The 14,600-nt window shown below is 34.6% G+C and overlaps 1 protein-coding gene across 1 annotated transcript in view; it reads left to right on the top strand.

Annotated features, from left to right (window-relative positions):
- LOC138324821 (scavenger receptor cysteine-rich domain-containing protein DMBT1-like) overlaps positions 1-14,600 on the top strand; it is a 44,516-nt gene that overhangs the window by 979 nt on the left and 28,937 nt on the right. Inside the window, exons 2-7 of the mRNA XM_069269996.1 lie at positions 343-521; positions 1,302-1,440; positions 3,399-3,577; positions 4,786-4,924; positions 6,718-6,899; positions 9,046-9,184. Coding sequence (XP_069126097.1) covers positions 398-521; positions 1,302-1,440; positions 3,399-3,577; positions 4,786-4,924; positions 6,718-6,899; positions 9,046-9,184 — 902 coding nt within the window. The 5' untranslated portion in view covers positions 343-397. The remainder of the gene's footprint in view (positions 1-342; positions 522-1,301; positions 1,441-3,398; positions 3,578-4,785; positions 4,925-6,717; positions 6,900-9,045; positions 9,185-14,600) is intronic.

The raw sequence follows: 14,600 nt of genomic DNA, 5'->3' as shown, positions 1-14,600 counted from the left end.
GAAAAAAACGCGGTAGATAAATACAAGTACACTTTTATATAATAATATATGGTTTTGAATGAACTATACATTACCAACAATACATTACCCAACTGAATCTATTTGCAATATGCATATTTATATTGAAGAGTTATCTACCCTTGCTGGTAGGTTTTGGTTGACACTTTATCGGTTTATGAGTGTAACGTCACTTTTTTCGCAATCAGTACCGTGGTTTTCTCCGAAATTATGACGTTAGGCTCGCAAACACATGACTTCACATTTAATACCGACCTGCAAGGACAGATAACTCTGTAATATGCAGAATCGCATCGTTTAAACATCATGTTTAAAAAAAAACAGTGGCGGCAGTAGCACACGGGAATCATCCTTCGGTGCCGGATCCGATCCAACATGGATGGACAATGTAGAATGTTCCGGAGTTGAGGTAACACTGTCAGATTGTACCTTTCCAGGATGGGGGAATGAGAACTGTGGTCACAGCGAGGACGCTGGCGTAGTGTGTATAGCACCAACAGAAGGTAAAAATCAAACAATATGTTTGTTGGTGATACTTTGGTAAAAAAAAACATGCATTTCTTATTACGGTAACCCAACTCTCTTACGTGTGGGAATTATTTTCGCGAATTTCGCGATCATGGTAAGTGTTTTTCCGAAAATTCATGCACATTTAGTTTAAAAGATATCTCTATTCAATTTTGATTCCGTGAAATTTAATCTCCTCGAAAATATTTTAAAGCAGAATTTGGTAGCCGGGAAGGAAAGTTGTTATACAATAAATATTCAAACATTTTACAAGCTTATCAGAAGTAGTTATTATTATATCCTACATGCCACACGTGATGTAAATATCTGAATGGTTACTCTTCATATTTTCGATGAATGTTTGTACATAAATACTGCAAAATATAACACACAAAATGTGCGCAATGCTACCACATGCAGGAATAAATATTCTCACTGTTTTGTTGTTAAATGTCGTTCACAATTTTCTCTTTGAAACTTATTTGCGAGAGAAGTGTTCACGCAGAATCTATGTTCAACATTAAAAAGCTGGACAGGAGATCTTTGATGTCACTCTTTCCGTTTTGTTCGTGGGTATTTAAATTCAAGGACAAATAAATTGACCGCGACTATGCCAAAAATAAATTCCACCTGAACAAAAGAAATAATTAAATATTTTTGATCATCAGATGTTCTAATGTAACATATCTGCTATATCATGTTTTCAACGGCTAATCTTATATATATTTTGATAACTGCTTTATCAGTTCTATGTTGTTTTATTATAACGCTTTTAGGCAAAATACGACTAGCAGATGGCGCAACTCAATACGAGGGTCGTGTAGAAATCTACCACGACGGTCTGTGGGGAACAGTTTGTGATGATGACTGGGATGAGTTAGACGCCAAAATTGTTTGTAAACAGCTCGGATTAGTGTAAGTAATTTGTAAATCTCAAATCGAATGCGATGATAGATATAGTCGTTACACAATGAGTGGTTGATGGATATGATATATTTATTTCACACGAGTGAGTTATTTTTTTTTAAGTTAAATAACACATGAGCTTTACTGGAATATAAAATATAGATATTCAATGGAAATATTAAAAATACAATAAAATTTAACATATACATTATATGATGACGAGGACACAACTACTAGTGTACTTTTCAATATAATTAAAATTTGAATATTATTTTATCATTATCTACTCCATCAACTCTGTACAAACATATTGCGCCCCCCCCCCCCCCCCAAAAAAAAAAAAAAAAAAAAAAAAAAACATTAAAAAAACAAAAAAACACACACACAAAGAAAAAACGAAAAATCCGTCCTAACGAAAAAACAAACTTCTGGAAATGCGAAAAATACTTTAAACGAAAAAAAAGTAAATAAATAAATAATAAATAAAAATCAGAAATGAAACGAAGAAAACGATGGAATGGATTTTCGCATTTTTTTTTTTTTTTTTTTTTTTTTTTTTTTGCTTTTTTGTATTTTCACTTTGCATTTTGTCGCTTTTTCCCGTTGTAAAACGTGCAAAAAAGTTAAAAAGTAACGTTGGATTTTCGCGGTTTTTCTAACGCATAATAGCTGAAATGGCTCAAATTAGCCATTGTAGAACAACGAATTTCAATTCCAATTTTGTACTTATACACAGTTCTAGATGATAATTAATGATGTTGTTTTTCTTTATCGAAAAAAAATATTTCGTTTTATCGAAATGTCTATCATGTAAATCAATGATAAAACTAATTACTATTTATTTAAGACAAATTATATATTTTCGTTAAAACAAAATAAAATTTCGTTAAAACGAAATAGTTTTTCGATTAAGCGAAAATAAATTTTCGATAAAACGAAATTTAATTTATTTCGTTAAAACGAATTACTATGTCGATAACACCAAATAGTAATACAAATGATATTTCAGTTTTTAACATTTTATCAATAATAAGAAAAAATGTATAATTTCGTTGTAATGTATTTTCAAAAGTACATTTTTTTAAAGATTTTTTTCGATAGTAAGATTAAAATTGTCAGAATTATGTTCTGCCAATGACTCCGAAGTAGCTTTTAAATTGTTGAAGAGGAAACCATTATCAGAAATTGCTTTTGAGTTAAGCATTAAATTGCCTTCTGAGGGGATTTATGGTCCTATAATTCTTCCAGGATTGCAGGCAAATTGAATAACGCGTATTTTTAGGCCATCCTGTAATGTACACTGTAATCGCTATTACCAAATCAAATTCTCCACTGCCCTCGTCAGTGGAGCATCTTCTTGTGACGTCATAAGTACCTCCAACGTCATAATAACTCCCGACGTCATTCGCGGTAAAAAAATAAGTCCATGGAAATAAACTTAAAACATGAGTTCACTTCCAACATTTTGATCAATAAGTTTCATCTTTAGGATATTCATCATTTTAAAATCATAATTACAGATATTGTTGCGAAAAACATAGAACAATTCGGATTTTCATTACGGTAGCACGCAAGTACGCACAAAAATGCGCATTGCATCATTATGTCATGACGTCATTCAGAACGACGTCGCAATACATGTTGAACATATCACTACACCGACGGGATTTATACGAGAATTAGGATCTCATAAATTCCCTTTTTGGTTGGTAAGATTATATAGAGTCAGTCCCGAGCAAATAGAAATATGAAGTTTTAAGACATATAAACAAAGGATATATATATTTATATGGGATAAAATACATAATACTGTATTTAAATGATTTATCTTCACAATGTTTAAATATCAAATGTAATATTACTATTGTTTCGGTCGTAAAAACTTATATCACGTTTAACAAACAGTGGCAGCAGTACCACACTGGAATCATCCGATAAAAATATATATATCTTTGTTGTATAAACAGTGGAGGGGTGTCCACACGGGAAGCCTCTTTTGGTGAGGGATCGGAGCCAACATGGATGGACAATGTGGCATGTGCCGGAATTGAATCTACACTGGCAGATTGTACCTTTTCAGGATGGGGGACTGAGAACTGTGGTCACAGCGAGGACGCTGGCGTAGTGTGTATAGCACCAACAGAAGGTACATCTACATGGAAAAATATCGGAATTATAAATTATTACAGGACAGTATTATATGGTTTGGATAATTAGTTTAGTTACCATTCAGTGTCATTTAAGAATATGCCACGTTAATAGGTCGAAGAAATCCGGAGAAAAGCATTCGATTAGCCGTCAGTGTCTGGAAACTGCCTCGCATTCAAACTCGTGCACCTTGTCTGGACATGTTTACCTCTAAGTAACCCCGACCCGTATTATTATTTAAGCATTGATATCACTATTTTTTATTTTCATCCGGGTATGAAAGAAATTTTGTTGGTTCTCAGAAAAGTTTGCAAAAAAATTCATTTCATAAACCCGTTGTAATGAATAATTGTACCATCAATGCTCATACTTAATTTCTCAGACTACTTGATAATATAAGATATGATTCCATTATTATTCCACTGAATTATTTTTCTAAATCAATACGCAACGTCGACGTCTCTATTGTGACGTCACGATAACTTTACGTTTTCGAGCCATTCTTGGATTTTATCTGCATAGTTTATAAAGAAAATAATCTGCAAATCAGAAAGTCGGATTTAGTATGAAAACAAATAAAAATTATACATTGTATTATATTATTTTCAGTAGTACGAAAGCCTGGGGGATTTACGATTTTCATAAGTATAATGCATAAATGTTTTTCTGGTACGTTTACAGTAGCAGTATTAACTAAATGTTATTTATCACATAATCCGCCTGATATCCAGTGATATCGGCCGTGTAATAATTTTGCATATGTCACTTTTGTAATATGGTCTGGAGCTATTTTCATCTGCTGAGAATTCATTGTGACGTCAGACAGAAACAATAAACTGACGTCAAGAAAATTGACGTGACGTCAGGACTACAAGGACGGCAGGACAAAATGGCGGTCCCTGACGTCACCTCATTTTTTCCTGACGTCATCTTATTGTTTTTGTGTCACGTCACAATAAAATTCCAGCCATTGAAAATCGTTGCAGGTCATATAACACTAGTGACATACGCAAAAATGTTACACGGACGAAATCACAGGATATCAGGGGAATCATGTGATGAAATGAAATATATTTACGGTGATAATTTCTAAATACATACGGATAAATAAAAAAAATGAGCTGAGTAATGTTATTTTGATGAAGATAAACTCAAGAACGCCCATACAAAAATGTATCAGATTTGCTTTATTATTCTAATTTGTAGGATTAATTCGACTAGTAGATGGCGGGATACCGTTTGAGGGTCGTGTAGAAATCTACCATGACGGCCAGTGGGGAACGGTGTGTGATGATGACTGGGGCGACTCGGATGCCAGGGTTGTCTGTAGACAGCTAGGATATCGGTAAGTGTTTATTATTTTTGACGTAGAATGGATTGCGTGCCGTAGTCTTTAACTCACCTGGTCCGAAGGGCCGGAGAGCTTATGTAATGGCGCGGCAACCGTCGTCCATCCGTCCTTCCGTTCGTCCGTCCGTCAATATTTCCTTTAAATCACTACTAGTCATAGTGTTCTACATGGATTGTAACCAAACTTGGCAAGAAGAGTTTGTATAAATTTTGGCTCTGACCCTCCGGGTGAAGGAGGGCGGGGCCAAGTAGGGGAAATAGAGGTAAATCTTATAAACCGCTACATGTCATAGAGTTCTGCATAGAATGTAACCACATTTGGTCATAAACATCTTTGGGGAAGGAATATGTTTAAATATTGGCTCTGACCCCCAGGGGCAGGAGGGTCGGGGCTGATAGGAATTTGAATATTTACCTCTATTTCCCCTTAGAACAGAAACAATGAACCTGTATTCAGAACATAACTTGGCATTACAAACCAGATGTAGTAATTATCAGCAAGGAAGCCTAGTGGAGAGAATTGGTACAATGGCAGGTAATCCGGTCTACTTCTTAGGTCATCTGACTAAAAAATTGTCATCTGGCTCGTCCGTCGTCGTGCGCTTTGCGTAATTTTTTCTCATTCTCAACTTATATCGGTACCATTTAGTTGAAAATTAGTTGAAATGATCCTGATATGGTCCCGACAAAGTGTTTTTATTTTTTTAAGTTGATCTGAATTCCAAGATGGCCGCCACAACCGCTATCAAACACATTTTGAATTTCTTCTTAAGTTCTACTGGTGCGATTTTGCTTAACCTTGCCTAAAATGGTCCCGACAAAGTATTGTTACATCTTTGGTTGATCCTCAATCGAAGATGGCTACTGTGACACCATGTCTAATTAATTTTCGACACAACTATTGCCAAGGTAGTCAGATGACCGTTAAGGCCATTAGGCCTCTTGTTGACGTAACCCATTATGCTTTGGGGTTACAAATAATGAACTTTTAACCAAAGAATGTATATGCTGCTGACCTATAATATGCATACTCCATAACATGTATTATTTGTGGGTACTTTCTTTCGTATTTTTAAGTCCGGCATTTCGTGAATAGGAATATGCATGATTACCCGAGGCAACAAAGATAATATTTTTAGGGTTTGTGTTTTATTAGTTTAAGATCCTATTAACAGCTGGGATCATGCAAAGACGTGCGCCAGATTTGTTGGCAGAGGAAAGCCGGAGTGCCCGGAGAAAAACCACTGTATAAATCATTAGTTGTTTTTAGATTGGTAATTCCTTACTAACCGCGAAAACGATGAACGAAAATTTCTATGCTATATTGGTATGATCGATTTTGTGTTATATCGCCATAACATAAAAAAATATTCAAGTTAATCCTAAACTTTCTACAGGATCTCAAATGAATGTTCATTTCATATGAGATTTTATGAAACAAGTCTAAGAAGTTTTTATTTTTGCGAGCCTTAGCGAGATAGAAATAAAATATGAAATGAAAAACATTTGAAGATACTTTTTATCACAAATCTACAACTACCTACATTTCCAAGAATCGCACGTCAAAATGTATTGCGAAAATGCAGCGGAAAACGCCATTTTGTCCCGCCGTCCTCGAAATCCTGACGTCATTTTGTTGTTTCTGTCTTGACATCGCAATGAATTTCCAGCCAATGAAAATCGTTCCAGGTCATATTACATTAGTGACATATGCAAAAATATAACACGGAAATCTCTGGATATCGGGTGGATTATGTAATAAAATAATATACACCCTTTTGTAAACAGTGGAGGGGTGTCCACACGGGAAGCCTCCTTTGGTGAGGGATCAGAGCCAACATGGATGGATAATGTGGAATGTTCCGGAAATGAACCCAGACTGGCAGATTGTACCTTTCCAGGATGGGGAACTGAGAACTGTGGTCGCAGCGAGGACGCTGGCGTGATCTGTATACCACTGGGAGATGCCGGTAAGTGGTAATACGCTGTTGATGGGTTTTCTGATAATAAAATAGTTTTTATAATTATAAACCCACACATAACAATAACATCAACAACAACACAATTGATTGCAAATAAATAATTGAAATTAATTTAATGTTTTGTGTTAAAACTAATCTGACGCACAAGCTGATGAAGGGAAACCGATTTTGTGATTGACATACCAAAGCGTTGATGGAATCACTTAAAAGGCCCACTACCTTTCCGAAACGTCTTTTGATCTTTAAAATAAGAATGTAAAACGATTGTTTATTTCGAAAAGCCGAAAAAGTTTTCAGTTAATACTACACTTATCATCTCCTCTGAATAATTAAAATTAAAAGGAATTAATTGTTATCTTATCACGGCGACAGACGGACAAATAGTTGATCTTCCCCAGTAGCCTAAATAACGAAGGAAATCTGGCATTTTTTTGGTGTTATACTATCATCTTATCAAAATAATGATATATTTCCTGATGATGTTATTGTTTTTACGAGACTTTTACTTTTACTTTTTGTTTCAAATTTGAGTAAACATCGTAAAATTTTGGTTACTCACAAAAACAGAGAAATTAAATATTGTTATCATTTCAAACATAAAATAACATTATCAGTTTCTTACTGAGATCGCTGGAGCCGAACTTATCTGGTCCGCAGAGTTTGAAGTGCGAACTTAACTTGTATGTAAATCGGTTATAGTACTAGAAACAACTTATTTTTGCATAATTCAAAAATGGTTTTTGGTGTTCATTTGTATCAGTTATGATAGTGGAAATGTTTTAGATTGATGCGGATAGTACTTAGTGGTGTATTTTTCTTGAATACCATATAACTGGTTATCTTTCGCGTGGATGATATTTTCGGGGACATTACTAGGATCGCGAAAATTGATCTGCAAAATATTGAGAAATGGTTCAATGACATCTACTCTTAAATCCATATCGCAAAAAATTAAAATCACTAACAATTGATTTTCTCGTTTTTGCACCGTCCGTCTTTTCATTCAAAATCTTCTCTATAACCGAAAGGCCCAGGGTACTCATAATTGGGCCTACAGCATGCTAGCATAAAGGGCTACCAAATTTGTTCAAATGAATAACCTTGACCTTCATTCAAGGTCACATGGGTAAAATTGGCTAAAATCCCTAAACGACTTCTTCACAAGAACCAAAAGGTCCAGGGTACTCATATGCGGCCTGCGGAATGCTGGGATGAAGGGTTACAAAGTTTGTTCAAATAAATGATCTTGAGCTTCATACAAGGTCACAGTCGTCAAATAGGCTTAAATCTGTTAGCGATTTCTTGTGAAAAACTAAGAGGCCTAGAGACCTGATATTGGGCCTGTGGCATGCTGGGATGAAGGGCTATCAAGTTCGTTTAAGTGGAGGCCTAGAGACTGGATATTGGACTAATTCATCAAATATATCAGAACCTGAACTTCTTCTATTAAAAGAGTTCTTTTGCATTGCCTTAATTGTTTGCCACTACTATATTCTTTGAGGTGTTGTATTGTGCCTATAGTCAGATGACCGTTTAGGCCCATGGGCATTTGTTGTTTTAAAAGAAAAATATCATAATTTTTTCTTGATACATATAGTTCACTTGTTACGAACATTTTCATTGGATCGGTTATTAAAAATTCATAAACGTAAAATTTTGCAACACTGCCTTTGATTGGCTGATATAAATGAACGATTCCATGGGAATATATTTTATATCAATTCAATTCAATTATTTTATTGACTTTGGGTCAATTACCAATCAGTACGAATGATTCCATTTGTATACTCCTACTCCAATTCCGTCTTTTATATTAAAGTGTTGCCTCCCTTTGGGATAGGTATCGATTGATAATTATTTCGTAAGCGAAATTCACGTCGTTTCCTCTGAAACATATAACGTAACACTCGAAAACAGATGACGTCAAAAGCAATACCCATCCACAATGGTAGATAACACAGATTATCAGAAACCGCTTTGCAGTTTTTAAGAAATGTTAATTTATATACAGAATATCAGAAACCGCTTCGCAGCTTTGAAGAAAAGTCAATTCATACGTTACGGCTCCATAACATTAAGATTCTATTCAAGCTAGTTCAACCTTTTTACTGTCTACATTAAATGATAATTCCAGGGTCTTTACGTCTTGTCAATGGCGGGACACAATTTGAGGGTCGTGTAGAAATCTACCATGCTGGTCAGTGGGGAACAGTTTGTGATGATGGCTGGGACAACAAAGATGCTAGTGTTGTTTGTAGACAACTCGGATACATGTAAGTGGTTAAATTGAACTTATACAGCGAATCCTCTTTCAATCCTTAATTCAATAACATATTGTAACGTTTCTTTTATCATTTATTATCAAGTTTCTCGATAGTGGTGTAGAAAAGTCTGTCCAGCCTAGACTTCGCCGACAAAGGGTGTCCAGATGTCTTGCTGAAGGGTAGCGCATGAGACCCGTTACATAAATAATGTGGGCCTGTGAGGTGAATAGTTGCTGATAGAATGAAAACACAACACGCTGATATAAAGTTCAACCTGTATTAATCCAACGGCATATATCAGTACAATAGTTACAGATCGAATGGTTACACACACTCTAGCACATTTACTGTTTCTCTGTTTCGACTGGCTCCCTGAGTAGACTAAGGCGCCCTATTTATACTAACACGGGGGCTCCCTAAACTTGCCGGGTCTGTGTCCAGGCTCCCTGTACCTAGGAGGATCTGTACTCTGGGCTCCCTGTACTACCAGGGTCTGTACTCTGGGCTCCCTGTACTACCAGGGTCTGTACCCGGGGCTACCTGTACTATCAGGGCGTATACTCGGGGCTCCCTGTACTATCAGGGTGTATACCCGGGGCTCCCTGTACTATCAGGGTGTATACCCGGGGCTCCATGTACTATCGGGGCGTATACCCGGGGCTCCCTGTACTATCAGGGTGTATACCCGGGGCTCCCTGTACTATCAGGGTGTATACCCGGGGCTCCCTGTACTACCAGGGTCTGTACCCAGGGCTCCCTGTACTATCATGGTGTATACCCGGGGCTCCCTGTACTATCAGGGTGTATACCCGGGGCTCCCTGTACTATCAGGGTGTATACCCGGGGCTCCCTGTACTATCAGGGTGTATACCCGGGGCTCCCTGCACTATCAGGGTGTATACCCGGGGCTCCCTGTACTACCAGGGTGTATACCCGGGGCTCCCTGTACTACCAGGGTGTATACCCGGGGCTCCCTGTTCTATCAGGGTGTATACCCGGGGCTCCCTGTAGAGGAGACATGCCCTTAAGGGATATCTGATAATTACTAGACCACTACGTAACCACAATATACTTAACTGTATAATAAAATCACCGATATGAAACATTTTGCATAACAACCTAATTATTAACATGAAATGAAAATAAAAGATATAGTGATGATAAAATAATTGTTACACTGCCCCCCCCCCCTCTCTTTTGAAATATGAACCTTCACTGTTCATTAACACTTTCATATCTCTTTTTTTTTTATAATTCTTTTATTTTTAAATCATATTGGTATTACAATTAATCATCTATATTTAATATAATTTAATTCAATATGTTTTTTTATGCGATCACTTTTTCACACATACCTTTGTATATCTACACATACACGATCATACATATACATATACCCTTACATACACACACAGATACACATACATATACATACACACACACCTACATATATACACACATGTATACATACAAACATACATAAACACACAATCAATCACACCCTTACATACATTATATATACCCAAACATATATGTACAAGGTAAATGCATAATTTACATTTTAATATAGTTTTACATACATTTATAAGAGGCATCACTCCATAGGCACATACACACACACATACACACACAAACACCCTCACACATAAAACTTTTAGAGTAAATACTTGTGTTTCCATGCATAAACATACTCATACACACAGCCTAGCACACTTACAGTTATAATAATTCTCTTGACAAAACAATGAAAATAAATTTTTAATTCTAGAAAATTTAGAAAAAGAAGAAGAAGGAAAAAGAAAAAAAAAAGAAAATAAGAAAGTAAAAGGATGAGGAAAATGAGAGGTAGAGAAAATAGAGGAAAGGTGCAGAGGAAAGTGGTTAGAAATGTATTTGTTTGAGATGTGGCTAGTAACATCACAGTTGCTTCGGATATAAAATTATAAAGGAACTGTCAGATAGCTTTGACAATCATATGTCAAGGTGGATAAGATTTATCCACTTACTCCAGGTATTGGCGAATTTTGTTTTTAAAGTGTCATTCTGTCCATTTGATATATATTTTAGTATGTTGTAATACTCTTTTATATTGTTTACCAATGCATGAACATTTAAAGATTTATTAAAACATCTGGTCCTATAAATATATTGTTTAATAATAAGAATTATAACATTATCAACAGTAGCATTTATACCATTGTTCGTAAGTCCAAAGATAAAAGACGGCTTATTTACTGTAAACGGAATGTAAAGTACATCTAAAAGAGTCTCAAATTTTTGTAACATATTTTGCACCTCTTGGCACTCCCACATTAAATGTATTATTGTTTCTCTTTCGGAGTTACAAAGTGTGCACATAGGACTGGGCACAGCACCATATTTAAATAAACTAGAGTTTGTAGTAAGAATATAGTGGGATAGACGATATTGGAGCCATTGAAGTTTCGTATTTTTAGTTATTTTGTACGGAATATTGAAAATTTTGCTCCATTCTCCGTCAGGAAATTCAAATTGTTCTTGCCATTTGAGTTTACCTGTGGCTACAGTGGTTGTTTTATTAAAAACATTATAAAAGAGTTTAGAGTCCTTAAAACTTTGGAGTACAGGTACTATGTTTGGAGGTAAAAATGGACGAACAACTGATGGAGTATTAAGGGGCAATGGATTTGGCAAACATTTCCGAACTGCTGATATTAATCCTTGAACTTGGAGGAAGTTTGTACGGAGTGAATATAGTTGTGAAAGCTCTTCTAATGTATAAAAGGAAAATATATCAGAATTCTTTACAAGATCTGCGACAGAATGAATTCCTGATTTATACCAAGTTTTGTAAAAAATGGGCTTACCTGCTATAGTTATATCCTTATTATGCCAAATGCATTTAGTTAAAAATGAATTTTTCTGCAACTCTAGCATTTCCTTAGCATTATTAAATTTATACCAGGTATTCAAAACATCTTTCCAAAAACTGTTCTTGCATAAATTACTACACTGCAATATATATTCACCACCAATATTTAGTAATATATCAATATCAATATTTTCTTTCAAAATCAATTTCCATTTCCCTTCCTTCTTGTACAGTCTTCTAATCCATCCTAATTTTAAAGAATTTATGAAAGCATGTAAATTAATCATTTTTAACCCCCCGTTACAATAATCTTGGACAACAATATTTCTTTTTACTTTGTCAGTTTTACTATCCCATAGAAATTCAAATAGAAGTGTGTTTATTTCCTTTATCACCTTTTCACTTGGATTTGGAAGAGATATAAACAAATGGTTAAATTGAGATAACATTAATGATTTGATAATGTGAACCTTACCAAAAGGTGTTAGTTTCCTTTTCTTCCATATATTAATTAAACTTTTTAATTTCACAATTTTCTTATCAAAATTCATCTTAGGCATGTTATCTAGATTTACATCAAAGTCAATCCCAAGTAATGTGAATTTAGTGTTTCCCCAATTGAGATGGAACTCTGGGAGCATAGTCTCGTTACTGTACTTCATACTTCCTATCCATATTATTTCAGTTTTATCTACATTAATTTTTAAACCTGATATATGTTTGAAGGAAATTAATTCTGTTAAACTCTCACTAAGTGACTTTTCTGATCCGTCTAATGTAAGAAATGTATCATCTGCATATTGGGATGTAAGAATATCAGTGTCATTTGTTTTAATTCCTTTTATATTAATGTTTTTCCTTAAACGAATTGCCAAAACTTCGGCACATAGTATAAAAATGTATGGGGCTATTGGATCGCCTTGACGACAAGATCTTTTGACTTCAAAAAAAGAAGATAAATTCCCACCTTGATTAATTGTAGATGTGACATTATTGTGTAAAGTATTAAACCATCTTAGAATGTCATTGCCAAATCCAAAAAAATTCAAGACTTTTCTAATATAATTCCAAGATACAGAGTCAAAGGCTTTTTCGAAGTCTACCATCAGGATCATCCCAGGAATATCATTATCTTCTGTAAATTTCATAGTATCATAAAGTAAACGTGTGTTCTCGCCAATATACCTCCCTGATAAAAAACCTGTCTGATCATGATTTATAAGTTTATTTAAAACACTTTTCATTCTGTATGATATTACACCAGAAGCAATTTTATAAGTTATGTTCAGTAATGAGATTGGACGCCAATTCTTCAAAAAATGTCGAGGCTTATCACCTTTTGGTATACAAGTAATTACACCCTGACGCTGGGTAACTGATAATTCTTCTTTTGAGAAACCAAAATTCAAAGAACGTACTACAAATTTACCAATATTCATCCAGAAAAATTTAAAAAACTCAACCGTAAAGCCATCAGACCCTGGGCTTTTGTTATTTTTCATACTTTTTAGGAAGCTACTAGCTTCTTTATAAGTAATTTCACCTTCTAGAGACTGAGACTCTGTAACAGTAAGTTTGGGTATATCGTTAAAATTCAAGTATGTATTAAGATCGATGTCATGTAAATGTATGTTCTCTTTATACAAGTCTTCATAAAAATGTCTGATGTTTTCCAAAATATCTTCTTGTTTCTCTATTATGGTTCCATCGTCTCTTTGAATTTTGGGAATAATTTTGGAGGTAAAGTTTCGATTCTCTAGACCAAAAAAATAACTGGTAGGTTTTTCTCCATCTTTTTCCCATTGCGCTCTAGACCTTATTATACTTCCTCGTAATTTATGTAATCGAATGGCTTCTAATTCTTTTTTTTCCCTCTCAATTTCTGTAATATTAATAATTTCACTGTTTTCCAAATTGTGTATGGACTTAATCAATTCATTTTCCTTCAAGTTTCTTTGTTTTTTCTTATAAGAGGCATAAGATATTGTTTTACCTCTAATGTTCATTAACAGAGTTTCAAGGAATAACTGATCATCAATGTTAAACTGTAAAACCATCTCGTCAATGTTATCAATATTGTTAAGATTATATATAGGTAGACAGTATTCTTTTTTTGTGTCTGTAATGACATCTTTAATTAATTTAGCATATTCTGTATCATAAAGAAGAGAATTATTGAATTTCCATAGACCCCTTCCTTTTTTAAAAGTATTAAATTTTAAAACTAGTGTAGTGATAGAGTGATCTGACCTATAGCTCGGTTCAATATTGGAAGAGCTAACATTAGGTAATAAACAATCACTTATTAGAAAAAAATCTAACCTAGATTGCTTAAGAGGATTTATTTTTCTCCACGAGTATCTTTTAAGATTTGGATGGTATTCTCTAAAAATGTCTATCAGATTATACTCATCTATCATGTTAAGCACCTTCTCCCTGGCATGTGGATTATTTATGTGTTTGTAAGACCTATCATAATCAATTTGTGGGTTAAGAACCAGGTTAAAATCACCACAAATAATAGACTTTTCATTTCCAAATTCCTCTATTGTTTTAGATATAATATTGAAGAAA

This window comes from Argopecten irradians, chromosome 6 (assembly GCF_041381155.1).
Source record: "Argopecten irradians isolate NY chromosome 6, Ai_NY, whole genome shotgun sequence".
Lineage (NCBI taxonomy): Eukaryota > Metazoa > Mollusca > Bivalvia > Pectinida > Pectinidae > Argopecten > Argopecten irradians.
This window is presented reverse-complemented; position numbering and strand designations above follow the sequence as displayed.